The 27,648-nt window shown below is 25.8% G+C and overlaps 4 protein-coding genes and 1 long non-coding RNA gene across 13 annotated transcripts; 3 read left to right on the top strand and 2 right to left on the bottom strand.

Annotated features, from left to right (window-relative positions):
* Positions 1-231: 231 nt before the first annotated feature.
* Positions 232-2,012, bottom strand: LOC141524067 (uncharacterized). The gene is made up of 3 exons (XR_012478662.1): positions 1,466-2,012; positions 565-606; positions 232-486 (listed from the first exon to the last, which is right to left on the bottom strand). It is a non-coding gene; the product is annotated as an uncharacterized LOC141524067 (long non-coding RNA).
* On the top strand, positions 921-5,406 carry LOC141524066 (CD63 antigen). Of its 2 annotated transcripts, XM_074237715.1 has the most exons (6): positions 926-1,072; positions 1,159-1,226; positions 2,082-2,270; positions 2,681-2,851; positions 3,864-4,082; positions 4,278-5,406. In XM_074237715.1, the coding sequence occupies exons 2-6, from the start codon at positions 1,164-1,166 to the stop codon at positions 4,341-4,343; spliced, it is 708 nt and encodes a 235-aa protein (XP_074093816.1). In that variant the 5' UTR covers positions 926-1,072; positions 1,159-1,163; the 3' UTR covers positions 4,344-5,406. The 2 variants fall into 2 exon arrangements, with proteins under 2 accessions (XP_074093817.1, XP_074093816.1); XM_074237716.1 differs by having other exon boundaries at positions 921-1,181.
* Positions 5,407-8,379: 2,973 nt separating this feature from the next.
* On the bottom strand, positions 8,380-11,822 carry Ubc2 (ubiquitin conjugating enzyme 2). 4 transcript variants are annotated; one of them, XM_074237876.1, is made up of 5 exons: positions 11,547-11,822; positions 11,006-11,140; positions 10,724-10,907; positions 10,393-10,540; positions 8,380-10,220 (listed from the first exon to the last, which is right to left on the bottom strand). In XM_074237876.1, exons 2-5 carry the CDS (start codon positions 11,134-11,136, stop codon positions 10,123-10,125), a joined length of 561 nt encoding a protein of 186 aa, XP_074093977.1. In that variant the 5' UTR covers positions 11,137-11,140; positions 11,547-11,822; the 3' UTR covers positions 8,380-10,122. The 4 variants fall into 4 exon arrangements, with proteins under 4 accessions (XP_074093977.1, XP_074093973.1, XP_074093975.1 ...); XM_074237872.1 differs by having other exon boundaries at positions 11,464-11,821; XM_074237874.1 differs by having other exon boundaries at positions 11,560-11,819.
* Positions 11,823-12,397: 575 nt separating this feature from the next.
* On the top strand, positions 12,398-14,784 carry LOC141524594 (RING-type E3 ubiquitin-protein ligase PPIL2). Its single transcript, XM_074238617.1, has 7 exons — positions 12,398-12,554; positions 12,769-13,304; positions 13,383-13,531; positions 13,607-13,879; positions 13,977-14,128; positions 14,198-14,536; positions 14,628-14,784. The coding sequence occupies exons 1-7, from the start codon at positions 12,523-12,525 to the stop codon at positions 14,701-14,703; spliced, it is 1,557 nt and encodes a 518-aa protein (XP_074094718.1). The 5' UTR covers positions 12,398-12,522; the 3' UTR covers positions 14,704-14,784.
* A 243-nt stretch (positions 14,785-15,027) lies between these two features.
* On the top strand, positions 15,028-27,567 carry Pax (paxillin). 5 transcript variants are annotated; one of them, XM_074238614.1, is made up of 9 exons: positions 15,028-15,411; positions 20,870-21,033; positions 22,627-22,786; positions 22,998-23,130; positions 23,207-23,396; positions 23,857-24,354; positions 24,436-24,666; positions 25,951-26,071; positions 26,177-27,567. In XM_074238614.1, exons 1-9 carry the CDS (start codon positions 15,399-15,401, stop codon positions 26,320-26,322), a joined length of 1,656 nt encoding a protein of 551 aa, XP_074094715.1. In that variant the 5' UTR covers positions 15,028-15,398; the 3' UTR covers positions 26,323-27,567. The 5 variants fall into 5 exon arrangements, with proteins under 5 accessions (XP_074094715.1, XP_074094717.1, XP_074094713.1 ...); XM_074238612.1 differs by lacking the exon at positions 15,028-15,411 and adding an exon at positions 16,858-17,451; XM_074238613.1 differs by lacking the exon at positions 15,028-15,411 and adding an exon at positions 20,500-20,630.
* The last annotated feature ends 81 nt before the right edge of the window (positions 27,568-27,648 follow it).

Here is a 27,648-nt window from a genome sequence, read left to right as displayed (position 1 = left end):
ACCAAAAAAAATTATCACATAATTTGTTTCAGTATCATTAATTTTCCAACAATTAAATTACAAGTAAAAAAATCCTTAAAAAAATTGCAGGTATAATTTTTAAAATCTACATGTGAAATTTTTTATAATGCTGAAGTTAGCCGTTAGCTGTCAATTTTAAAAATTTTAATAACAAATCAATTACAATAAAAAAAATGCTTCTAAAAATTTTCACTTGTAATTTTTATTAATTTTCACATGTGGAATTTTTTAATTAAATTTTTTTTATAATAATTGCATTATTATAAAATTACAAAATAATTTTTAATGTCTGCCAACTTCAGTGTAATAATTTTTTCAATAAAAAAAATTATAAAAATTTTCAGTCAGCTGATTTAATTTTCATTATTATTATTATTATTATTATTTATTTGAATTTCCTCTTTTCTTCTCCGCCGATTACTTTCAAGCTTCAATTACAAGGACCACAAATACTAATTTCTGTAACTTTAAATTGGAAATGTAATAGTCACTTGTCACGATACATCAAATCGAAACTCTGCCGACTTCAGCAGTTTTACTTACCACTAAAATTTTATTCGATATTAATTTAATAGTCTTCTCTACCTGAAAAGAAAAAATGAATTATTAGTCGAGTAAAATAGAAAGGAAAAATATCTTTCCTTTGTTTTCTCAGTCTAAATAATTAATTCCTGAAAAACAGATGTCAAATATATGAATGTACATAATAGACATATTTATTATGACTAATGAGTTTTTTTCAATTGTATAATAATAATTATCATCATTTCCGTCTTATTAATATTTTAAAAAATTCACCAGCTTTTTATTTCTCTCCCTTTTTATTTAATTTTATATTTCAGTTCCAGTCACCACGGCGTCAGTCGTCTTTTGCGTTTTGCGAAAGGTGCGCGCGCGCAGTTCAACAATAGCTACAACAACAAAAATATCCGGTGCATTTCAAAGCAGGGTACCGAAACGTACGTACGTAGTTAAACCGTGTGCTAAAAGCTGAGAGAAAGACTCGAGGAGAGTAAGTGAAATAGACAGTCGAATAACAAAAAACGACTAGGCAAGTATAAAGAAAAAAAAAAACAGTGGGTGTGTGTAATAATTGTCTAGTGTTTCAACGTTAATAATCTAAGGATATTTAAGCAGTCAAGATGGTGTCCGGAGGAATGGTTTGTGTCAAATACCTTTTATTCCTTTTCAATCTTATATTTGCAGTAAGTATTTATTATTAATTTAATATTTAATTAAAAATTAATTTAACAGATATTTTAATAATTTTTTTAACAAATAAAAAATGTCAAAAAAAAAAAATTGACATGTAAAAAATTTAAAATGCAATTTTTTTAAAATTAATTTTTAGGAAGAAATTTTTTTTTGTTAAAAAAAATTTTAAAATGTCATATTTTATTAAATTAAATATTTTTTTAGGGCATATTTTAATTCCCCTGTCTACCTATCATTGTTGTGCGTTAAACTTATGAACTGGAAGCTTCTTTGAGGCCGCTCGATAATGCATACACACATATATATTTTTATCCTCACACTAGCAAGTCCCGCTGCGAATGTGAACCCAAACGTGTTATTTATGTCCATGGGTTTTTTCTCCGTACCTATTTTCCGTCTTTTCAATACAAGTATTGACGTTAAATTAAAACTTTCAATGGATACACCGAAAAGCGTGACGCTGAGGAAAAATGTGTCAGGAAGAAAGAAGAAAAAAAAAAAATATTTTTAGATCTACAATATCTTTTTAAACGTTTTCTCAGAATCTATAAGTAGAAGCGATGGTCAATTCTCTTTGTAACGGAGTTGTTACGGAGAACAAAAAAAAAAAAAGTAAGAGAGAAAAGGTGGACGCCCAACAAGCGTAGGATGTACTTTTTGTTCTTCTTTTTTTTTTTTTTTTTTATTTGTTAGACAAACACGTAAGAGGATAAATTAGATGATTAATACTGGTGAATGAACGAATCAGCTATTATAAAGCATAAAGAATAATTGTCTGTAAATTGAATAATAAGACACATGTTACAAATATAATATTACAATAAATGAAAAAATTTTAATTTCAGATAACCGGAATCGTGTTTATTGCGGTTGGAGCGGTCATTCTGGCTATGTATAATGACTACAGTAATTTTATGGATAATTGGTTCTTTGCTGCACCTGTTTTGATGATTGCCATTGGGATTACAGTTTTCCTAGTATCCTTTTTCGGATGCTGTGGAGCAGTAAAAGAGCATCATTGCATGATAATTACCGTAAGAACAAAGAAAAATTTATTATAATTTTATTACAAGGGGACCCGGTGGTCTAGCGGCCTAAAATTTAAGCTATTTTAAAAAATTTTATTTTTACATGAAGGCAATAGCTAATGCTTTCAAAAAAAATTTTTTTTTTGTGAATTTAGAGTTCTGTAAAATTAAAATTTTCAAATTTTATTAATTTTTAAATTTAAATCAAATAAATTTAATGATTTTCTCTTCAAAAAAAAATTTTTTTTTACACTTATTCTATTACTTATCAAATGTACAAAAATTAAAATTAAATTAAGACAAAAAAAATTTGTTTTTAATCAGAAAAATGCCGCTGGAGTATCCCCCAAAAAATGGACCTAACTGGTGAATGATTGATTAATGACAAAATTTTTTTTATTTTTATCTTTACATAGTTCTCAGTGATGTTACTTGTGCTGTTCGCTCTGGAGCTCGGCGCAGGTATCTGCGGCTACATGATGCGCAATGAAGTAGGCAAGATGTTGCACGCTCGTCTAAACAACACCATGCCCCTGTACAAGTCGGATTCAAAGATCCAGAAGTCTTGGGATGTTATGCAGCACGATGTAAGTTTGTCGGTTTATTGCAATGAAAATTCATTTCGCAATAAATGATAGACATGTATGGCTGGCATTTGTTCAGGCGTTAATGTGCTAGCATTATAAACTAGCCACGTAAAAGTAGACCTTGCTTATGTCATAAATCAATATTCCGCCCTTATAATCGCGGCCTTATATATACGGTATAGTGACACTCCTCAGTACATTTCCTGTCTTTCCCCTCTTTTATATTTTACTTAGGTAATATGGTCAATGGCATCCTCGCGTGCATAGATATTATATCAAGAACCTTCCTCAACAAAACAGATCTCCAATCTCAAATAAAACTGAGACTCTTTTTTTTGATTCTCAAAATATTCTTCAATTCATATTTTTTTTTTTTGCGACGCAGTATATATTGTTACACGCCGCTAAAAAAATACCCGATAAAAAAAAAACCTGGATTGTCTAGACTGGCAGAATTATGTGGATGTAGATAATAGGGAAGTCGCGTGTCGCTCACGATTATTACATGACCATGTGCTATGCTTCACCCTTAAAAAATTTTACATAACATTCCCCCTAATTTTTTCCTTTCAACGCAACGTAAGCTTGACATTTCTAGACCATTGAAAAATAATTTTTATTCCAAGTCTTTATTCATCGTCCGTGGCTTCCTTTTCTTTGTATACGTGATCTATCATTCGAATCTTGAAGTCATCGACCGCAATAATCAATCTGCTCGAGCTGGTGCTCATTCAAGTTACCAATATCATAATTTAATTAAACTGTCACAGTGGAGATATTCTATAAATATATTAATTATTTTAATACAAAATAAAATTCCCTTTTTATTATTTTTATAAATAGCCCTTTATCTAGAATATCTATTTATGGCTCACTTTCAACATAGCTTAGATGCATACTTTATTTTTAACTTTTTTTTCTTACACAGTAAAACGTTAAAGAATAATTAAAAATTTTTATTTATAGAAGAAATTTATTTTTTTAATTAAAAAAATATTTTATAATTATTTAGTTCAAATGCTGCGGTATTGGAGGATCTGGAGATTGGGCTAATTTATACCCCAACACTGAATTACCAAATTCGTGTTGTCATGAAGTTGCATTCAACCAAAAGTGTGATTCAAACTCAATAACTGTTAGCACTGAGGGATGTATGAATAAACTAAAGAGTGCTATTGAAGACAAAGCAGTTATTCTTGGAGGCGTTGGTATTGGTATAGCTCTTGTTCAGGTAATAAAAAAAAAATAATATGATAGAGTAATAATAGATACTGAAATTAGCAGACATCTGACAATTATTTGAATTTTTATAACAACTTTTTATAAAAAATTGTTAAATTTAATATCATAAAAAAAAAAATTTTTTTTTATTATATTTTATTGGCATTATAAAAAAATATTAACCCCATAAAAATTTTATTTGCAGTTAATTGGAGTTATATTTGCTTGCTGTCTAGCACGATCGATTCGTCGTGAATATGAGACTGTGTAAGCTGAAATAAAACCGTATCTATAACTTAAATTACAAAAGAAAAAAAATAATTTGTATTCGTCTAAGTGTGCACTTTTGTACCGAATATTTGTTCTTTTGCACAAGCTAAATTTAAACACTTATTAAGGATGCATTTTATTCAATTCTTACGAATTAAAACTTCGCTTTGTTTCATCAAATCATTTCTTTAATCAATTTTGTATTTTTGTACGAAGAAGAAATAGCTAAAATTTCCATTTAATATTCTTGTTAAATCGTTTAATTTTTCAATTCTAATTATCATAAAAAAAAAAATTTTGATACAACTATTAAATGATTTAAATGTAAAATTTTCTTTTTCATTAAAAAATATGATTGTAAAAGCTTGTTTGTAAAATGTCTTGATGAGCCTTTGTTTACTTTTATTTTTATTTTTCACTTATCGATAAAAAAAAAGGACGTTATCATAAAAGCTTTCGCTTATAAATTCGATCGTCGTAAGCATGTACATACCTGTCTTTATTCTGCGACAATGGTGTCAGGGTTTTATTTCTTATTGACTTGTATAAAACTTTTCGTCCATAAAAAACTTATTTTCACGCAAAATGGTATGTTAATAAATGTTACTAAAATTAGCCGACGTTTAACAATTATTGATTTGCTTCAACAATTAAACTACAAGTAAAAAAATATTTTTAAAAAATTGCACAGATAATTTTTCTACTTGTGAAATTTTTTTTTTTTTTTCCAATTAACAAAAACTAAAATAAAAATTTTTCGCTGTCGGATAATTTTAGTTTCATTTAACTTTCATTGTTAATAAATGTTTTTGTAACTCACATCACTCATACTTATTCTAATTTTCGGTATATTTAAATATGCTTCAGAACACAAAATTGAAAGGCGCTGAGATCGAAAATAATTAATGCGTGTCTATGTAATTATAAAAAAAATTAAAAAATAACAATTTAAAAATTTATTCTTCAAAAATGTACTGTGTTACAATTGCCAAGGATCTGAGCATCGATATTTTTGTGTAAATTTGGGACAAAACAATTAATAATAAGTCTTTCTGTATTTAAAATTTTATTTCTCCTAAAATTAATCGTCAATTAAAAAAAAAAAAAAAAAAAAAAAAAAAAAAAAAATCTATACAAAATTTTAGATAAAAGAAAAGTATTAATAATTATAATAAAATATTAATTATATCGTTAAAAGAGTCGTCTATATACATAGATATATAAATAGGTATTATATATGTATGTATATAAATAATTCTATTGTTTTCTGCATTGTTAATTCTACGTAGAGTTAAAATATACTGAAATATTTAAAATGTTTCGGGTAGAACCGAATTTAAAATTAAAACTAACAAATTTATTATTTACTATTTTATTACTTTTATTTCTTCTTTATTTTCCGAAAGTACGTACAGAAAAGTCACTTATGTGCGACGAAGAGGATCGATCAATGCAAAGTGAAAAATTACCAACTTGGGACAAAGGGTGTATTTATTTAATCACTAAAAAATCTTAATTAATTAATTATTATTTCTTCTTGCCTACTGTATGCTCTATCTGGCGCTTGCTTGAACGTAACTGCATTTTTTTGCACCATGCAAGGCCTCTAAAAACTATTATTTCACTCAATAGAGTACAAATAACAATTTAAAAAATTAATTATGCAAATAACAATAACAACAAATTTTATTATTTATAAAAAATGATACAATATTTCAATTACAGTGAAACCACGGCACACTGATGAGCTACCAATTAAGAGGCATAACATTTTCATATTAAATATTATTTTATTCATCATACATTATTAATAATTAAAGTAAAAATTAACAATTACATCACCTCAATACGCTTGTTGAAAATAATGATGCATAAATTATTAAATCATGCGATAATCTTCATTAGCGGAAAATTAAATAAACTACTCGGCTTGTAAAGCTCTGATAAAATTGAATCAGATTAAAAGTTTTAATATAAAAAGCAGTTTAAACATTTTATCTGCTTTAAATTTCTAACAGCTTTTTTAACTGCCAGTTAAAGCCAAAAAAAAAAAAATTATTGTGTGAAGAAATAAATTATAAATAATACTTTGCTATTAATAACTAAAAAAAAAAAAAAAATTGTAAAGCAGCTTTTAATAATCTAATGCCTCATGAACTGGCTTGCAACGCTTCTGTATATTAATGAACAAAGAAAAAGACAAACATTATCACTCTGCATCACTAGCCCAGGATAAACTTTCGATAAAAATAATAACAACTTTAATTTGGACTGTGCGGTATTGATCGCCGCTTCCTTCATACAAACACTGTTTGATATTACATCACTGTAAAAAATAATCATTATTTATTTCCGTCCAGAGATCTTTTAATAATAATTATTATTAATTATATTTTGATTGTTTATCCTGGGAAGAAATAATATTTTAGTTACATATACTTGTTTGATAATTAAAAGCTAGTGTAGAGAAGAATATAGAATTCAAAATAGATTTAATTAATCTCTTATTATTTGAGATTATTATTTATATAAATTTATTAAAATATTTATCGAATAATCATAATATTTAGTTATATAATAGTATGGTAAATAATTAATAAGTATTTTAATTCCTTTTGGTGTTATTGTGTCCTTCCTCCTTCGCTCGCACGTTACACTTTAAATAGGAACAGTAAAAGGAATAAAAAAAATTAAATTTTTAAATTAGCTATCACTAATTACTATTGAAGTGTGCCTAATATATAAATGTAATCCTTTTTCAGGATATTTTTAAAATCTAATCTCCTGTAATTGGCTTTTAATAATTTTATTAATTAAACTTAAATTTTTAAATGCGAAAAATTTTTTATTTCTTCTCGCTTAAAAAAAGCCGATTTACAGAATTAAATTTTGAAAGTACTCTTATTGAAGATAACCTGAATATAAATTTATTATAATTATTACTTGATGATTTAAATACATCAAATAAATTAAATGTAATTTTTTCAATCCAAGTTTAAAAAAAAAAAAACTTGAACGATGTAGAAAAAAATTTTAAACAAAAGCATCAATTATAAAAAAAGTATTGTTCATCTTCTTTAATGACCAACATTATTTTTTGTATTTTTATTGTTATAAAAATAAAAAAAAAAAAAAAATTCAAGTGTGACCTATTTTGAAGTATTTAAAATTATAAGGAATAAGCATGTAATTTAAATCAATCCAAAATTTCTCTGAAATTTTTAAATGTCAGTTTAATTTTTTTGGGAAGAAATATTTTAACTGATTGATTTAAATTTTTTCTGTCAAATTTTGTATTGGTATAAATAATATGTTAATTTCTGGTAGTTTAGTATATTTTAGAAAGGTCACCAACCTAATTGGTCTACTAATGAAGTAATTATTATCAGGCCGCGATAAAGACTGAACAAAGATTATTATAATCAGTATTAAAAAAAAAAATTAATAATTAGAAAAAATATAATGAAAAGTTTACAGTAAATATTGGCTATATGTATATAAACATTTTTCGATTGGATATTCTACAAAATTATATTTTTGTCTTTTTTTATTATACTTGTATTTTTATGACTGATTTATAATACGTTGATGTAAGATTTATCACTATAAATTCTGAAAATAATTGAAATTGAATTTTTAAAAAATCAAAAAATAAAATTGAGATGAAAAAATCTGAGTAAATTTAATTTATAATTTACTCATTTTTTAAAATTCTATATAATATATTATATATATTTATTTATATAAGAATTAATAATAATATTCAACTTTATCACATAATTGTTTAGCTTTTATGGTGTATTAATAAATAATTTATGCGGAAAAAATTATTTTTTTAGTATAAATCCTTTATCTTAAACAATAAAACCAATAAAAAGGAAGAAATAAATTTAAAATAAATAATTGTACAGTGTTTTACATATTTTATTTTTATTTATACTGGTACCGATATAGTTAGCACTGATTAACATTCAATTCCATCATTTTTAATGGATATTTAAATTTTATTAAATAGATTGAAAAATTATACAATCTGATTATTTTTTTTTTTTTTTTTTTTTTTTTTTTGTACACACATGAGTATACTTATATATACTCAATTTATTATTTATCGCTGTTTTTCATAGAATACCAAAAAAATATATGGATTCAACCACTTCGCAACTCAACTCCACGCTAAACGATATTTATAAAATATCGATATTTTTCTTTTGCAAAAATTTTATCAATAAAATTTTGTTCACAACGTGTATCATTTTTTATTTTCTATAATACAAGGCTACGCTTAAGGCTAAATTTTTTATTTTTATTTTTTAGTTTATTATTTTTTGCCAATACTGAATAAAAGATATTTTTAAATATTTTAAAAAGCAAAAATATCTACGCGTTAAGAGTAAGCAAAGTGGGCTCATCCACCTTAGACTCGTTGATAAAAATAATAAATTTAATTAATTATGATATGAAATAATTACCGACAATGAGAAAATATGCAGTGATACTTTAACTTAACTTAAATATGTGTCTATAATTTTTCTCGCTTTAAATTTACATGACACACTTGTCAAAATTTGATTAAAAAGACATTTTTTATTCACCTTATTGGCTATTGTCTCAAACGGGCAACTTTTCAGACTTTAAATATTTAAATAAAAAGTATGAGCTTTCAGAATATTTATATATTCAAAGAATAATTGATTACAATTCTCAACGTATTCCTTTTAAAATCTTGTTACGTTACAAATTACTTGGAAAAATTCTTACATTTATTTCTACATAGTAAAATATACAATGAACAAAAAGAATCATACTTATTTACAATCACAATTATTAAATGTGTTGTATATTAAAAACGAAAAAAAAAAAAAAAAAAAATAATAATAATAATAATAATAATATAAAATTAATAAATCAATAATTAAATTAATCAAATACACTATAGAAATAAATTAGTGTTTTTTAATTGTCGGATTACAAAAATATTCAAAGAGGCATAAAAAATGGTTAGTATAAACGGCTTTAATAATTAATTTATATTTATATATATAGTTAGTAATTTTGTTTATATTTATCTTTATATGTTTGTAAGAAAAAAAAATTTGCGTACCATACAAGTTTCTTTAAAAACTAAAAATATTTAGTAATATTTTATTACTTACAATGCATTCTTTCAATTATTATATTTTTTTTTTTTTCGTTTTCAATATTAAAGTAGTTCGTTTTCCTAATATCTAAATTATTGATGATTGATCATAGATCACTTATCTTTTCCATTTACTTTCCAAGATTAAACATTCATTAAACACTACATTGTAATAGTAATGTACACCCGAAAAATGGGTATTTTTAATAAAAATTAAAATAGAAAAGTAAATAGTTACTCCCAGCTCATGCCTTTACAAACTATGACATAAAATAAAAAAAAAAATACCAATCTGCATTCATTCATCTTCAACACACTAGCTTTATTATCTTACATACAAATAATCACAATCGAACCGGATTTAATTATTATTAGTTCGTAACTATTACGTTTATTGTTAAAAATTTTTTATTCTTAAATTTATTTTTTTTTTTAATTTTTATTTTTCATTATTTTTATACGGGAATTATCTTAAACTTGAATCGAGGATTAAAACTAAAGTCCACGATGGACTCGATAATTAGGAACGTATTTGGCGCACACACGCACACGAGGCATTAAAGAAAAGGTTTGTGAGAGCAGCGCAGTGGATGGTTAATTGGCATGAGGCTGTTAGGAGCTGAGATTTCGAGCTAAAAGCTCATGTAGCATACCGTTTCGTCCAAAGTCGTGCTATACGATCATGTTCCTCTCGATTCTGGAGATATTGTGATGCTATACTACCAACCAAAGGATCCGCTGAAAAATTATACTTGTGTTTAGAAAATTAGTTCATCTCAAACCAGATAGCCTAGTTGATTTAGATTATATCACAATATTGTAATATTAGGCTATAGATTAAATTTAATTAAATTAAAATTTTTTTTTTAATTACTATAATTACGATAATTAATTACAATGTCATACGAACCTGGATTACAATCTGTAAGGAGTGAGCAGATAGACAGAAGAACCTTGGAGATGGTTAATGCGGGAGACCAATTGTCTTTAAGTATATCAAGACAGATGACACCTTGGCTGTTGATGTTGCAGTGATAAATACGTGTTCGAAATGTTACCTAAATTAAAAAATATTTTTTAATTTGATAAATATTCGTATTATGTTTAAAAAAAAAAAAAAAAAGTTACGACGTAAAATAAAATTAAATGATAATAAAAAAAAGTGTTGTTGTGAAATGACGCTTTAACATAAACATAAATACGAATAAATTAATTTTTATTTTTCTAAAGACAATACGTACTTTTGGAGGTTTGAAAGGATACTCCGGAGAAAAATGAATGTCCAAAAAAAAGACACCTCCTTCATAGACTGACCCTGGTGGGCCCAAGATAGTAGACACCCATTCATACAAGTTATCTCCCTTAGGGCCTGCACTACAGTTTGGCGGAGGGTCCAAAGTTATTTCTGCTAATTCTTTTTGTATTCTAACATAAAAAAAAAAAATTATATAAACAACAATAAAAATATAAAGATAATTGAGATAAATAATAAAAATAAAAATAAATGAGGTTATGGTATTTACCTTTTAGCTGAAGTACCTAAAGCTTTTGACATTTTAGGATTTGGCTTGGCTTCCTTATTCTCGGGCTTATTGTCTGCCAACGAGGAGCCTCTTCCTCGCCCAGTACCACTGGATCCAGCTCCAGAAGACATTATTCTAAAAAAAAATAAGCCTTAAATTATTTATTTAATACTTGATGGTGAGATTAAAAATTAATTTTCACAAAAAAATAATTAATTATTAATGAATAATAATTTTGCTTCTATCAATAATTTTTTTAATTATTAACAACAATAGTTAGATTAAAAAATAAAATTATAAATAAAAAAAAAAGTATGCATAATGAGTACTTTGTGTTTGAAATTTTCACGGCGTGTTGACAATTTAAAGTGATTATTTAAACGTTAATCAGATGGTAATCTTAAACAGTATCACAATAATTAGATAATATTTTAGAGGAGTAAAACAAATAATTGTACCGGTTGCTCCTGAATATCTTAGACTCGTCGGATTACGACAATGGAGGTTTTGGGTATATACAAAGGATACAACATCAACTCACAACAAGGAACTACCTTAAATTTTGACCATTAATTTTTCAAGGTTAAGAGGTTCAGCTGGATCACTACGTATCGTTATTCACTTAATAGTTTTCAAAGATTCAGGTCAATTTACTAGCTATTCCTTAGATACCCGGGCGTCTTTTCACGATTTCTTTCTTTTCTTCAAGCCTCTCTCTCTCTCTCTCTCTCTCTCTCTCTCTCTCTATTTCGCTCTCGGATCTTCTCTTTCTCTCTCACTAGATTGTTGAATTCCTTTTTGCACGCCGTACTGCCGGGAACAACCTTCACTGAATACAAGCTACAAAGCTACACAAGCGCACCGAATAGACACCAATTTTAAATCGTCCGCTCAGAAAATGTCGCCATGTCTTTTGCGATTGTGACTAGAAATAGAAAACTAGATACGTCAATTATTTTTTACTTTCACATATTTATTTTTTTATCGTAAACTATTTTATTTTTTTAACAGTAATTTTCCGGGATAGTTAATTCTTTTGTTTTATTTAATTTCACTTTTATTAAAAAAATAAAATAATCATTGTAGTGCTGAAATAAAATTTTATTTTTGAATATCGGAAGTGAGAAATTTAAAAAAGCGCCACCAGAGACATATGTACAGTGTTTCCGGTTGGATAATCAATACCTATAGCAAATTTTACTTGTTCTGTTGGTAACAATAAAAATGCAATAATAACAAGACATTAGCACTATGATTATTATTTATTAACAAAATTAAAAAAATACTAGAGTTAAGTACGCGCGCAAGCGCGCGCGTGCATGTAATCACGAATTAGATATATTTTCATGCTTAATATATATTTATTTAACCAATCACGTTACGAATAGTTTGTGCAACAACATATATTTTCATATTTTTGAGCAAACGTTTATGTTGACAAAAGTTAATAATATTATTATTTAAATAAATAACAATAAAATTTATTTGGAATTACTTGAAAATAATAAATTATAAAAATGGGAAAACGACAGCATCAAAAAGATAAAATGTGAGTAAAATTATTATTATTTTTTTATGACATTTAAATTAGCAGACACTTGATAATTTTTTAATTTAAAAAAAAAAAAAAAAAAAAAAAAACTAAGCCTAAAAATTATTTTAAAAAATTTTATTTATAATTTTTAGAGCTTCTAAAAATTGAATTTTTAAATAAATTTTCATCTCAATTTTTGTATCATATTTAATTAAATTATTTAATCCAGGTACCTGACGTACACAGAATGGACGACTCTTTATGGAGGAAAAAAGTCGGGTGAGAATTCAGAGACCAGTGAAGATTCAACCTTTCGAAGATTGCCTTTTAATCATTGTTGTGTCAGCTTGCAACCATTTGAACATCCGTATTGTGACCCCGATGGAAATGTTTTTGAATTAGAACCGATATTGACATATGTAAAACATTTTAAACACAATCCTGTGACGGGAAAGCCATTTGATGTTAAAAAACTTATTAAGTTGAATTTCACTAAAAATTCTGCTGGAGAGTATCATTGTCCTGTGCTTTTCAAAGTTTTTTCAAAATTTTCGCATATTGTCGCGGTAAAAACAACTGGAAACGTTTTCTCCTGGGAGGCTGTTGAGCAGTTGAATATTAAAACGAGAAATTGGAAGGATTTGATTAATGACCAGCCGTTTACTCGCGCTGATCTCATTACTATCCAAAATCCTACCGATGCTAGTAAATTTAATTTGTCTAGATTTCATCATATTAAAAATAATTTAAGGGTTGAAGATGAAGGTAATTTTAAAAAATAAAACAATTTTATTTTTATTGCCAAATTAGTATAAATTTTAAAAACCAAATTATTATTTTTAGAAACTATTCGAGAACGTAATGATCCAAACGCTAAACTTAAGACAGTCTCAGCAGAGACAAGTGATATATTGGCAGAGCTTGAGAGGGATTATAAACCTCCTGAGCAAAAAACAGAAACAGCTAAAGCCACAGCTGATAAATTTAATGCGGTAAGATATTATTAATTAAATTAATCTTGGTTATTTTTGAATTTTTTATTATTTAATGCTTTTTATTTATTTAAGGCTCATTACTCAACTGGCGCAGTAGCAGCAGGTTTTACTTCCACTGTAATGCCAAGAGAAACAGTTCATCAAGCAGCAATTATAGCTGATGACTTAGTTAGATATGAGAGAGTTAAAAAAAAAGGATATGTGAGATTAGTTACGAATTTTGGTACGCTTAATCTCGAACTTCATTGCGATATAGTACCAAAAACCTGTGAAAATTTTCTCAAACATTGTCAAACTGGTTACTATGATAATACTAAATTTCATCGATCGATAAGAAATTTTATGGTAGATATAAAACAATTATGATTTATAAATTTTATGGTACTGCGTGTTTTCAGCCCCCGATAAAATATCCCCGACAATTAATTTTTTTTTCTTAAAGATTCAAGGTGGAGATCCTACTAACACTGGTAACGGCGGCAAATCTATTTGGGATGCACCATTTGCTGATGAATTTAAACCAAATTTAACTCACCAGGGAAGAGGTATTCTTTCGATGGCAAATTCTGGACCAGATACCAATGGATCACAATTGTAATTTTTTATTGACAGCTTTTAATTATTTTTTTTTATCGTTATTACTAAATTTATTTTGATTTTTAGTTTCATAACTTTCCGGTCGTGTCGACATTTAGATCGCAAGCATACAGTTTTTGGAAAAATTGTTGGTGGTTTGGATACTTTAAATGCTATGGAAAAAATAGAAGTTGACAATAAAGATCGACCTATTGAAGATATCATCATTCTTCGCGCAAACGTTTTTGTGGATCCTTTTCAAGAAGCAGATGAACAATTAGCAACTGAAAGAGCTGCTGAATTAGAAAAAGCTGCTCAAGAAGCTAAAAATAAATTAGCTATTAACAAAAATAAAGAACAAAAAAATGTTTTACAGGCTTATCATTCTGGCGTTGGGAAATTCATAAATATTGCTAAAGAAACAGAGTAAATTTTTTTTTTTTTTTTCCCCATTAATATAAAATCTTTATTTTTAATATAATCGACTTTTATATCAATTTTTCATTTTATTTTTTAGAGTTGCGGAGTCAAATGTTCCAGTTAAGAAGAAAAAAAAATTAACATCTTCTGTCGGAAATTTTTCATCGTGGTAAACTAATTTTGAAAATAATAAATAAAATTTAAATTATTTTTTACATTGTAAAATAAAACTATTTTATTTTTATTATTGTAAACTGTTATATTAATACATAATGACTTAATAAGTTATTTAAGAAAAGCTATTTAGAAAATGAATAAATAATTAATAAATAAATAAATTAAGTTAAAAAAATGGTAAGTAAAAATTACATTTTTATTAAAATAATTAATTTAAATTAAAATATAATGACAACTTAATTTTGTTAAAAAAAAATTTAATTCAAAAGAATTTCTTATTTCCCGCGTTAATTTAATATTTGCGCGTCTGCGCAAAAATAAATGCGCAAGAAAATATGTTTTCTTTCTTAAAAATGAATTTATTAATTATTAAAAAGGTATTTATTCGTAAATTAATGATTGTCAATAAAAAATTGAACAAATTAAATATTAATACATTGCTAATTATCAACAACTATGAAATAATATTACTTTTTCCATAAACAGGTTTTTAATTCTTGGAACTGCAAACCAAGTCCACCATGTTAACTCCAGTCCCTCCCTGACGTTTCCGTACATTCCTTCGATAACTTTATTATCTTTTATAATAAAATTTTTCATGTGAATTATAAGCTTCAAAATCTGACTCAATGCTGTGAAATATCTGGAACAAGTTGCTGCTAATCGTCGAATAATAATTTTGAAAAACACTATGGATGATCTCGGTGAGTTTTCATTTTTTTTCCAACAAATTATTCATTATTTTTTAACCTCGAAATATTTTATGCTAAATTTTCAATATTGTCCATTAATTATGAACTTATTTCTTAAAATATGTTTAGATAAACTAGTAAAAATTTACCCTGGTAAGATTTTGTTCCTGAAGAACAATTATAAATAATTAATGTAATAGTAAATAGAATTTTTTTCCTATTCTAGATCTATAAAATCGCGGGAAATTCAAGTTATAATTATTAAATCTGACTGGCCGAGTCTAAAAATAGAAAATTACGTTTATTAGAGTAAATTTGTTTTGTTGACACTAAACATTGATTGATGACAGTGTTTATCACGTAGTTGGAATTTATACTTATAAACATTCTGCAAAAAGTAAGTGAATGGGTTTATAATTATAAAAGTAATTTTTTATATCAAAATTCTTCAGCGCTCTTGAATGACATTAAAGTTAGCAGTCATTTGGCAATTTTTTAATAATAATAAAGTTAGCTGACGTTTTTAATTTTTTAATTATTAAATTAGAACTAAAAAATATTTTTAAAAAATTTTACAATTGAAAAAATTTTTTTTTATTTTTTTGAAATGATTTTTTCAATTAAAAAAATTCTAAAAATGTCAGCTAACTTAATTTACATTATTTTTTATGATATTAAAGTCAGCCTTACATTCAACAATTTTTTATTTTTTTATTAATTAAATTAAGACTGAAACAACATTTTAAAAAAATTGCACGTGTAATTTTTCAAACTTTCTGTCCGTGAAATTAAAAAAATTTTTGTTTAAATAATTTTTCAATGAAACAAATTATAAAAATTATTTAAAAAAATTCGACATTTTGAACAATTTTTCAGAGATTAAAATGCCGGTAAAATATTTTGAAATAAACAATTCATATTAATTTAAACAAATTTATACTGAAGCGACATTTAAAAAAGGCCTTTTTGATTAGCTGTAAGTTTTTTTTAATTAATTATTTAAATAACGACCGTAACATTTGAACGCAAAAAGTAGAGACAGCTGCTTAAGGAAGCCCTTAATGAAATAAAAAAAAAATAAATAATTGCTTAAAAACTTGTTTAGAGCTTACAGTAAAAAAGCTCTTGAATTTTACAACAAATTTCAAGTGTAATTACAATAATTACAATATTTATCTTCTAAACTAGAGCTTAAAATTCCATCTGTACATGTTAAGTTTTCTCGTTTGTCGTGGGTCAAACACCCATGTTCTGAGATAGTATTACTGAAGCATCTCACCGTATATATGTATATATATATATATATATATATATATATATATATATATATATATATATATATATATATATATAGCAGTTGTTATTTCTCGTAGAGAAAATAACGTTCCACTTATAGTGTCGCGCGACGAACGAGTCGTAATATAAGTTGAGTCTCTTAACTTAAAACACTTTCTTTTTATCTGTCGAGCAATGCCGTTTATGTGTGATTTGTTTTAAAATTCAACAAGTGCCTTTAGTTAAAAGGCTCAAGTCCTTCTCAGTGTTCACCGTTATCATTTTACTCTACTTTCTGTTTAGTTGTCAGTTTATTGGATTTTTATTTGCTGATAGCAAATCTGTCTGTTATCTGTACTGTGTATTTACAGTAATGATTAACTAATTTTTCATTTCTTCACTGACATGAACAGTGGAGCGGTAAAGTCCTGATAATTCTCATTACTCATTACATAAAATCATATCGGAGTACGTGTGGATATAAGTGTTTAACAGCGTCTATTTAAAGCTCGTTAAGTTTATTTTTGTTTATATTCTTCTTAAAATAAAAACACCTAAATCGATTATGGATGCAAACACTTGATAATACTATCCAAGCAGTGAAAAGTTTAACTCGCTGAGTTTTGTTTGTAATTTTAAATATTGTGATAAAAATTGGTTTTTTAAATTAAGTTATAATTATGGATAGAACCATGTATGAAAAAGCGAACTATGGGCCAACTTACAGACCTTACAGGATAACTTTAAGAAGAGGCAGAGATGCCGAAGCTCCAGGATGTGAGTTTTAAAAATTTTTATCTAAAAAAAAATCAAAATTAAATTTTATATTGAATTAATAATAATTAAATTAGCTGAAAAAAAAAATTTGCACATGTAAAAACTTGAAAAAACAATCAATGCAAGTATTTATAATAATTAATGCGTGTTTAAAAAATTGTAAATTGATAATTATCTGCTGTTTAATTTAAATTCGACTTGTAGTTTGTGTTTTTAAATCTTCTACGTATGCATTTAGTTAAGAGACAGTGTAAGAACTGTTAACATTAAAGAATATAAATTAAGGTCGATGTTAAAGCTATTCTGTGTATAAATATCTGCATGACGGCATTCAAGAAGTTACTCAACAGCTATGTTTTTTATTCTTCCTTTTTTTTCTATTCATAAAACGTTCTTAACATTCTAAGATAAGCACGCGATTATCCCTTTACATTAAAAAAATTTTTTTTTAATTTTCTTCAATAATCAATTATTATTTTTATTAATTTTTTACTAGGAAATTTACTAGAAATAAAAATGCACATTTAATTTAAAATTAATCGTTATAAATAATGTCACTATTTTTCACTAGGAAGAATAATTTCTAACGAACACTTTTATTTAGTCTGGTTAATTGTAACACAAAATTTAGCGACTAGCACAATTTATTTGGGTGCATTTAGAGACCCGGTAGTGTCTCAAGCTAAACACACATTCAAATGCATATTTATGGATGACGCTAAGCGGTCATATATCTATTCTCGGGCCATGTGTCATTCAGAGCTCTTATGATTTATTATTTTGTTTTTTAATTAATAACTATTTTAATTTTTCCTGTTTATTTTTTGTAAAAAAATTACTTGCTCCAATAAATTTATTGAGAATTTTTGGTCGACTTACAAATTCAGATTTCTGTTGACTGCCCTTATAAAGTAATAGACACTGAACTACGCTTTATGGTGATTTTATAAAAAAATTTTTACCATTTGCCCGGAAATGGTTTTTATTACTGTACAGGAAATCTGTGGTTTTATGAATAAGAATTCTTGTTTTTTATGATAAATTTTAGAAAAATAAATGGTTAGACTATAAAATTACCACATTTAATGCGTCATCAGATATCGTTTTTTTATGTAAATAAGAAGTATTGGATAGAAACTAAGTATTATAGCAGTTTCTCTCTTACAATAAAGTGCGATACAGCTACCATATTTTTAAATATTCAATTACAAATAAAAGTAAAAAATAATTTCGAGAATTATAATTTTGGATACACAGTAAAAATAAATTTTTTTCATTAAAACGTAAAAAGTTCAACGTACTAAATTTATAAGTAAGTTTTTATTTCAAATTCCTTAAAGTTTTTTGACTTATTAATTTAGAAAAAAATTAACAAACTCGACAGTTTTTAATTTTAATTTATTTTGTAAAAAATTAAATTTTTTTATTTTTAAAATTTTTGCTTATAAAAAAATAAAAATAAATTTTCATGTAAAAATTAAAAACTTACAACAAACATTTAAATTTACTCTGTTAATTTTTTGTATAATTAAAATCAATTAAATTCTATTATCTTTATAGATTTATATAGTAATCAAAATGTCATCCATAAGTATGTTAATTTTTCTTTATTATTATTTATTATCACCGCGCTATTTTTATCCCAGATAAATATTTTAAAATAATTTATTATTACGTCAGGGCCAGTAATTTAACCATTTAATAAAAGCGATTATTAAAGTCCTTGATAATACGTCTGTTCGAGGTCTGGATCCATATGAGGTTTGGAAGATTAGTTATATATGAAAAATTCTCCTACGACATACACTGTACTCCCACGCAGTTTTTAACATTTTATTTCTGTTGATATAATAATATTATATCTTGGCGCTCCCACTATAGCTTCAGCAACTTTTATATTATAAACCATTTTCAATATTTTTTGTTACGTAATATTATACTCCAATTCGCATCGAGGCGCTGTCATTTATCGGTTATTAATCGGTTAATTTATAAGTTTAGATTTTTTGATTAATAAAACAAATTTTTTAGTAAAAAATTTATTTTTGATTCTTTTAATTAAATAAATTAGAACTAAAAAAATATTTTAAAGAAATTACATGCATAATTTTTAAAATTTTTCACTTAATAATTTTTTTTAAATAATTTTTCAATACAATAAATTACAAAAATTTTTTTAATTATTTTTTATTGAAATAATTATTCAAAAAAATTTTCTTAAATTTTTTATTTGTCAAAAAATTGAAAATCACTCAGTTCAATTTTTTAAAAATATTTTTTAATTTTAATTTAATAAATTAAAAACGTTGGCTAATTTTAGTATTGCGTTAGAAGTAAGACGGAAGATATTATTTTTGTTTGTATGAATAAGTGAGAAAAGAGATGTTGGGCACACCTTGGCCAAGATTATATTCTTTCGGCTATACTTAATGTACAGTAAGTTCAGTAAGAAAGACATAATCCAAGTACGCGTTCTGATTTAATAGAAGCTCTTTGTGATTTTAGTTTTCCTTCTTGAGTTTTACCAGACATATTAACCATCTTTGTTGTCTCTCTCACGCGGAAACGCTAAATGTTATTACTTGTGGCACGTGTTTATAAATAAAGGATAAATTTATTTTTGTTGGAACGTGTAAAAGTTTCGTTTGACAAATCAAGTTTAAGTCTATTCAATAAAATTTATTTTATTACATTTTTTTTTTTTTTTTTTTCAGATAAATTTTATTTAAAAATTAAAAAAAAAATTAATATTTAATAAAATTATGTAATTATTATTATTATTAAACTTTTGATCTAAATTGTGATTTATTTTTGGTTTCGGCTCGTCGTAATTTTCGTAACGCGTAACTCAACTTATGTTTATTACATCAAGTATTTAAATTTAATAAATAAATATTTTATTTATCGTTGAAAGTTTATAAAAAATTTCATTAATTAATTTATATATCTTCTCTAAATATTTTATAATTTTTAAAGAAAAAAATTTTTTTGCTAAAATATTTATGAGTTTTAATATTATTAATATTTAATTGAGGTAGTTTTGGATTAAAATATTGTATAAAATAAATAAAAAAAAAAAAATAAAATGAATCTTTCGAGACCAGTGTCGCCAGTATTTCCAATCAATTGTAATCGTTTGGCGACAATTCAAAGGCATAAGCCATTAGAACAACATATAAGTAAGTAAAATCTTGAGAGAAAATATGAGACCTCAATTAAAACATGCCAGCCTTTTAAATTTCTTATCAATTTAAATTCAAGTTAAAAATCAATCAATGAGATCAAGGACAAGAAGAAATTTTTGTTTGTTATATTTACTTATTAAAATTTTTTTATTTATTGCAGAAAAATTAATTAAACTGTTTTGTTACATTCACTGAATAATTCCTCTAATACATATTAATTTTTTTTTTTGCAGATGCATTGCTAGCTGATTTACAAAATACGGTATCGCCGGATGGAAATCATCATTTGAATAATAAATCAACTCCAGGATATGGATCGTTGAATGGCAGCCGAACTCACCCGCAAAATATTTATCGATCTTACGACAATCGGACGTCGCCACTACCTCCGCAATCGGTAAGTAAAAAAATTTATTTATTGAATTTTGTATTTTATAAAAAAAAAAAATATTTATATATTTGATTTTTTTAGATTTTATTATAAAAATATTTTCAACAAGAAATTATGAATTTAATAGACTTAAATTGTCTTCTTTTTATATTGTAGAAAATTTAAGCTCTTAAAAAATTAAAAGAATTATATTTTAAAAATTAGACTGAAAATAATTACTTAGCAAGTGTTGAAAAATTTTCTAAAATTGCAATAAAACTGAATGTTTATTTTTTAATAATTTTGACTGATAATTAATAAATTTAATTATTAAATCTTGAAAATAAATTTTTCATCAATAGACAGAAGAATAAAATTTTAGATATTAATATCTGTGAAGATGATAATTTGTAAATATTCCAAACAACTAGTTGAATAAGTTCCAACCATCAAATTAACTAGATGCTCCTAAAATAGTATAGTTTTTATTTTTTCTAGTATGTCTACTTGTCATTTATTTTCTTAAGTGTTGTTATGCTTGTTTACTAACACGAAAACACCTGTAAATATCATTAAATAAAATGAAAATAGAATCTAGCATAATATTCATGAGTTCATTAGGTTTTTTATAATTTCAAGACTTTGGCTCTATATTTATAAATAAAGTTATTTATAATCTTTAATAATTTTGCGTTTAAAAGCAAGACAAAAAAATCTAGTCATAGAGCTGTATTATTAGGTCAAATAATCTTTTAGTTACATAAAAAATAATCTATTCATAAATATCTGCAACTTGTAATAAATATGTTATATATACAAGTATAACTAACAGTAATAAATTTTCCTCCAAAACTATATTGATATCACCGTTATATTTTTATGTAGTTTGCTTTTAGATATTTTTGTTTTAACCCAGTTTCCGTTATAGCTATCTTACGGATTTAGATCAATAATATTTTACACATTGGATCATCATTTTTTTTTTTTATTTTATAATAGATAAGAATTTTTAAAATTACGACTTTTGATTTTATAATTTTTAAATTATTCAGACATATCTTCTTTAAGTTTAAAAAAAAAAAAAAATGATTTTTTTATAAAGAGAATGTCAATAAATTTTTGAGAAATAGTAAAAAAATATCAGATTAATTTTACAGGCTAGCAAAAAAATTGTAAATTAATTTTTTTTTAAAAAATTAGAGCTAAGTCTTAATTTTTTTATAAAATTAAATTTGAAATTTTTTTTTTTTTTTAATAATAAATTGCATATAAAGGAAGACAAGACATTTCAAAAGAAAATTTTCATTAAAAAAAAATAATTTAAATTAAAATAAAAAATTTTAATAACACGTTACATAAAATAAATAGTTATAAAAATAAATTAAACTAATTACAAGTTGCTGATGTGTATTAATTATTTTTAAGTGTACATTACTTTATGATGTAACTGTTAATGCAACATTTTCATAGACGTGGCATCATCATTTCGCATAATAATGTAATATTTTGGCAGACGCACACAAAATTGTTTTTAAAAGCCAAAATAAATATGCAGTTATCAAATTTTATTGTATGTTCTAATGTTCTGATGTTTATTAATATATTTTTATTTTTTTTCAGCCGACTTACCAAAATCGGGAAATAATAGAGGAAGTAAAAACATCAGGATCTTATCAGCCATCAGGAAAAATGCCATCTTTAAATAACAATCTTTCTGAATTAGACACATTACTTCAAGACTTGAGTAACGCTCGCTACAATTCTTACTCCATAGAACGCGGTTAGTATCGATATTTATTTCAAATTTTTTATATATTAAAATTTCTTAAAACTTAATAAATTCTGGCAAGTTGCCACTCGGTTGCTTCAAATATCTACATCTATTAATATAAATACTTGTAAACTATTTAAATTGACATATTTTTTAAAGATCTAATTTCATCATTGATCAGCTTCAAGTAAAGCCTTAATTAATTTTCAATCTATTACAGACACAAGATCATCAACTGGAGCATTGAACAATGAAACTTCAAGTCCAATGATGAGGTCACCAAGCAGCTTATCAACATCACGTCCAACTGTGGATGCTCTGTTGGAAGAATTAAACACCGCAGTACCTAACGGGTAATTTTAATTTAAAATCTAACAATAAAAATTCACCAGAAATTAATTAATTTATTTATTAATTTTAAAACAATAGAGATTACGGCCACGAAGGAAGAGTAAAAGTAACGATTCAAGAAACATCTACAGAAGTGCACCCAGTGTATGAAAGTCACCTAGATCGTCAAAATGTACTGGAGCGATCAAGTGGGTACGCAAACGGTCATACTGCTAGCAATGCAACGAAAGAGCTTGACGATCTGATGGCCTCTCTTTCAGAATTCAAGGTAACTTTGAATTTATCATAAAAAAAGCTTTTAAAATCTAAAATATCTGAAGGGACTAACTATTAACTGTTGCCATATGTATCGATGAAAAACAGTAACGTTATAAACGTTGCCTGCCCATTCTTGGACGGCTAGGTTACCGAAATAGCGTCAGTATTCCTCCATTTCGTTGGCAAATGAAAATTATCCACTGTCATTCTGTTTCCATCTCTTTTTTCATCGCCTTCGTCTTAGCAATCTGCTATGCTTTGGAGTGGGGTTGAGAACCTCAAGAGACTCAATCTCGAGAGCTTTTCAGTCAGTCTTGCAAGCTTACTAGGAGCCTAAGGTGTTTAGAACTTTCCTCTCATCCAAAACTATTTATTTATTCTAAAGATTTTTCGGATATTTTTGATTTCTCGGTCAATTTATTTTTTAATTTTTAATTTTTTAAATTACAAAAATATTTTTTGACTTTTAGATAAATGGTAGTACCCATCAACATCAAACAGTGACAGACTCTCCCTACGCAAAACCGAACAAGGCGACCAAGAGTGCTTCAAGTCCATTACCTACGGAAACTGGTGGATCAGCACAAACTCGGATTCATTTTTCTGAAACCCACTCGTCACATCAGTATCAACCGCAGCAAGGCGAGAGCAGTCATACATTGACAACAACCCACATAAAGCAAAACCAGTTGGATTCTATGCTTGGTAATCTCCAGGCAGATATGAGTCGCCAAGGTATCAATACAACCCAGAAAGGATGCTGCAGTGCTTGCGAGAAGCCTATTGTCGGGCAGGTAATCACTGCTCTAGGTAAAACGTGGCATCCAGAACATTTTACCTGCACTCATTGCCGCGAGGAACTTGGAACTCGTAACTTTTTTGAACGAGAAGGTCATCCCTACTGCGAGAATGATTACCACAATTTATTCTCACCTCGTTGTGCTTACTGCAATGGACCAATTTTGGATGTGAGACTCTGGAATTTTATAAGACTCATTTTTAAAAATTTTTTTTTTAATTTTTGGTACTAATTAAATTATTTATTTCAGAAATGTGTGACTGCGCTGGAAAAGACTTGGCATACAGAGCACTTCTTTTGTGCTCAATGCGGCAAGCAATTTGGTGAGGACGGATTTCATGAACGTGATGGCAAACCTTACTGCCGTGAAGATTACTTTGATATGTTCGCTCCTAAATGCGGCGGATGCAATCGTGCAATAATGGAAAACTATATCTCAGCTCTTAATAGTCAGTGGCATCCTGACTGCTTCGTTTGCAGGGTACATATTTTTTTTTAATATTATATTTATTTATTTTTTAAAAATTTTTTCAGCAAATAGGTGCCTAGGATTTTAATTAGGTGGTGGAAATAATATTTTTACTGTAAATTAAATTATAGGACTGCAAAAAGGCTGTGTCAGGTAAATCATTTTATGCGATGGAGGGAAAACCAGTATGTCCCAAATGCGTTGGAGTTGATGATGAAGAAGAAGAAGAAGAGGAAGCTTAATGAATGATATTTTTTCATGCCTTAATTACTTTAATGATTTTATCATCTTGCTTTTCAATCCCACATGCCCTCGGGCTCCAACCATGTGGAGCCCACCACCCCTCAAATATTTTAGATAAGCAAAATTATGATGATAAGTCATTTTTTGAACAAATTAATTATTTACATATTACAATACACAATATCATACACAAAGCTAAATTTATAGAGGTTGTCAAAGATAATTTTGCAATAAGAGAAAAATAAAATATTTTTCTCTCGTTGCATTTTTCTCTTATATTTTTTCTATGTAGATTGTACGTAATCTTGATAAGATTTGTCTCATGTTAAATAAAAAATATTATTAAAAAAAAAAAAAAAAAAAAAAAAAAAAAAAAAACAAAACAAAATAAACACACATACACACACAAGCACGCGTGGTTTACATACCCGCGGTCTTTGTTAAATTGTTTGTTTTTAATTTCGGGGTCAAGGTCTAAGTGTTGAAAGGGTATAATGACCTAGATACTGACCTTGAGAAAATTTGGAATTTGTGTATTTATCGTGTAATGTAGTAAACAATATTGATAATATTTGGTAATTATTTACAAGTGGGGTCTACCATTTTAATTTTCCATTTTTACTTAAAAAAAAAAAAAATAAAATAGAAATTTCGTCCAAAAACATGAGCAAAAATTTTTTCCAATTTTTTAAGGCAAAAAATCTATCGAAATATTAATTTTTTACCTAGATATGGCCAAAAATACGTTTGACCCAACTTGTAATTAATTACCTAATATTTTTATCAATATTATTACATCAATATCAATTAGAAGTAACTATGCTATTTCCGTAAACATTAATTTGAGACAATAAATTATAGTTCAGCTGTTGCTCAAAGAGATTCACTCGAGATCTCGGCTTAATGATGCTTTATGTCTCGTCAGCGTCTTGGAGAAATTTTTGGCAAGCACATTGTTTTGCCATTCGCAGAAATCAAAATAGATAATAATGATTTATTAAATATTTATCTGGCTATTTTAATAATAATTTAATTTTGAAATATCAATTGCAGGATTGTCGACAAAAATTCCAGGGCGGTTCTTTCTTTGACCATGAGGGTTTGCCATATTGCGAAACACATTATCATGCAAAGCGTGGGTCTCTTTGCGCTGGTTGTCATAAACCGATTACTGGTATTTAAAATGACTATCTATCTTGCATGTACTTTTTATCATGAGTTCATAAATAATCTCCTTTTTTTTTTTTTTTTTTTTTTTTTTTTTTTTTTTTTTTTTCAGGGCGTTGTATTACTGCAATGTTTCGCAAATTTCATCCGGAACATTTTGTCTGCGCCTTTTGCCTTAAGCAACTCAATAAAGGGACATTCAAAGAACAAAATGATAAACCTTATTGTCATGGTTGCTTTGAAAAACTTTTTGGTTAATTATTATTCTAATTATTTTATATTAGAAGAATAAAAAAAAAATATTATTCAAATATTTAATTAATTAAAAGTTATCAATTAATTAAAAAACATTTTTATTTTGCATTAAAATAATATTCATACAAATAAATGCTCTAAAGTTTAAACTTCTGATAATTTTAAAATGGTTATATGACTTTATAAAATTTATTTTTTATGATTAAATTGTTTAACTGACTTGAAAAAATTACAAAAAACAAAAATTACGGCAACGAAGTAATTTTGAATTAAAATTTATACTAAAGTTAGCCGACGTTTTTAATTTTTAATTTTTAATTTATTAAATTTAAACTAAAAAAAATTTTTTTAAAAATTGCACTTATAGTTTTTCAATTTTTTTACAAATGAAAATAAAAAAAAAAAATTTTTTTTCAATAAAAAAAAATTCTAAAAATTTTTAGGTCGGCTAATTTAATTTTCATAAAAATTTACAGCTCAAAATTTTTAAATAATTAAAAACAAAAAACACTAATGTCTTCTATTAACAGATCGTTGTTATTTTATAAAATTTATAAAATTTTATCTTTTGATCTAGATATATAATAATCATTAACTTTTATAATTTTAATAGTAATTAAAAATTATTAAAAATACTTTTCTATATATAATTTTACAATTGTTATATTTATATATGTACAGATAATTATAAAAACAGACATTATTTTTGTTTGACAATTGTCACGGAATTTTTTTATGTTTTTCATAAATATTTGATTATTCATTCAATTAGTTAAATTGATATTAATTAAATACTAATAATACATGGTTCTATTAATACAGTATTAATATTACTATCATTAATTAATCAATAGACTAATTAAAAAAAAAAAAAAAAAAAAAAACTAATAAGGGTTAAAAAAAAATATACCTTGTATCCTATCGATGGAAATCTTATCTAATAAAAAAATTTAATTACAATAAAGGCAATATATAATAATAGACACAACCTTAGAGTTTATTAATAAATAATTTTAATTTTTAATTACAATACAATACAAAATGCTTTTACTACTTGAATTGTTTCTAAATTATTCAATACAATAATTACTTATAAGACATAAAGTTAAATAATAGATATAGGAGACACTTATACGATGAAATTGTATGAAAAAAAAATTCGATTAAAAGTGCGCACTTTGAATAATTATTTTATAATTGAACATTGTTAAGAAAAAATACTCAATAAAATTAAAAAAAATTTTTGAACATGAAATTTTATCTTTAAAAGATGTACTCGAGAGAAAGAAACGATTATTGTGATGACATAAATAAATTTAAGTAAGTATA

Source organism: Cotesia typhae, unplaced genomic scaffold (genome assembly GCF_013202065.1).
Source record: "Cotesia typhae breed Kobodo isofemale line unplaced genomic scaffold, CoteBio_Ctyphae contig_22, whole genome shotgun sequence".
In the NCBI taxonomy this organism is placed as follows: Eukaryota; Metazoa; Arthropoda; class Insecta; order Hymenoptera; family Braconidae; genus Cotesia; species Cotesia typhae.
Note: the sequence above shows the minus strand (reverse complement) of the source record. Positions and strands in the feature narration are given on the sequence as shown.

What these genes read in the sequence shown, in the direction of transcription:
- LOC141524066 (XM_074237715.1), top strand. Translation starts at nt 1,164, where the DNA reads ATGGTGTCCGGAGGAATGGTTTGTGTCAAATACCTTTTATTCCTTTTC. An exon ending in ATCATTGCATGATAATTACC is followed by an intron (nt 2,271 to 2,680) that starts GTAAGAACAAAG and finishes ATCTTTACATAG; the next exon opens with TTCTCAGTGATGTTACTTGT. An exon ending in GGGATGTTATGCAGCACGAT is followed by an intron (nt 2,852 to 3,863) that starts GTAAGTTTGTCG and finishes ATAATTATTTAG; the next exon opens with TTCAAATGCTGCGGTATTGG.
- Ubc2 (XM_074237876.1), bottom strand. Translation starts at nt 11,136, where the DNA reads ATGTCTTCTGGAGCTGGATCCAGTGGTACTGGGCGAGGAAGAGGCTCC. An exon ending in TTAGGTACTTCAGCTAAAAG is followed by an intron (nt 10,908 to 11,005) that starts GTAAATACCATA and finishes TTTTTATGTTAG; the next exon opens with AATACAAAAAGAATTAGCAG. An exon ending in ATCCTTTCAAACCTCCAAAA is followed by an intron (nt 10,541 to 10,723) that starts GTACGTATTGTC and finishes TTTTTAATTTAG; the next exon opens with GTAACATTTCGAACACGTAT.
- LOC141524594 (XM_074238617.1), top strand. Translation starts at nt 12,523, where the DNA reads ATGGGAAAACGACAGCATCAAAAAGATAAAAT. An exon ending in GATACCAATGGATCACAATT is followed by an intron (nt 14,129 to 14,197) that starts GTAATTTTTTAT and finishes TTTGATTTTTAG; the next exon opens with TTTCATAACTTTCCGGTCGT. An exon ending in AATATTGCTAAAGAAACAGA is followed by an intron (nt 14,537 to 14,627) that starts GTAAATTTTTTT and finishes TTTATTTTTTAG; the next exon opens with AGTTGCGGAGTCAAATGTTC.
- Pax (XM_074238612.1), top strand. Translation starts at nt 17,355, where the DNA reads ATGGATAGAACCATGTATGAAAAAGCGAACTATGGGCCAACTTACAGA. An exon ending in GCAATGGACCAATTTTGGAT is followed by an intron (nt 24,355 to 24,435) that starts GTGAGACTCTGG and finishes TATTTATTTCAG; the next exon opens with AAATGTGTGACTGCGCTGGA. An exon ending in CTGACTGCTTCGTTTGCAGG is followed by an intron (nt 24,667 to 25,950) that starts GTACATATTTTT and finishes TATCAATTGCAG; the next exon opens with GATTGTCGACAAAAATTCCA.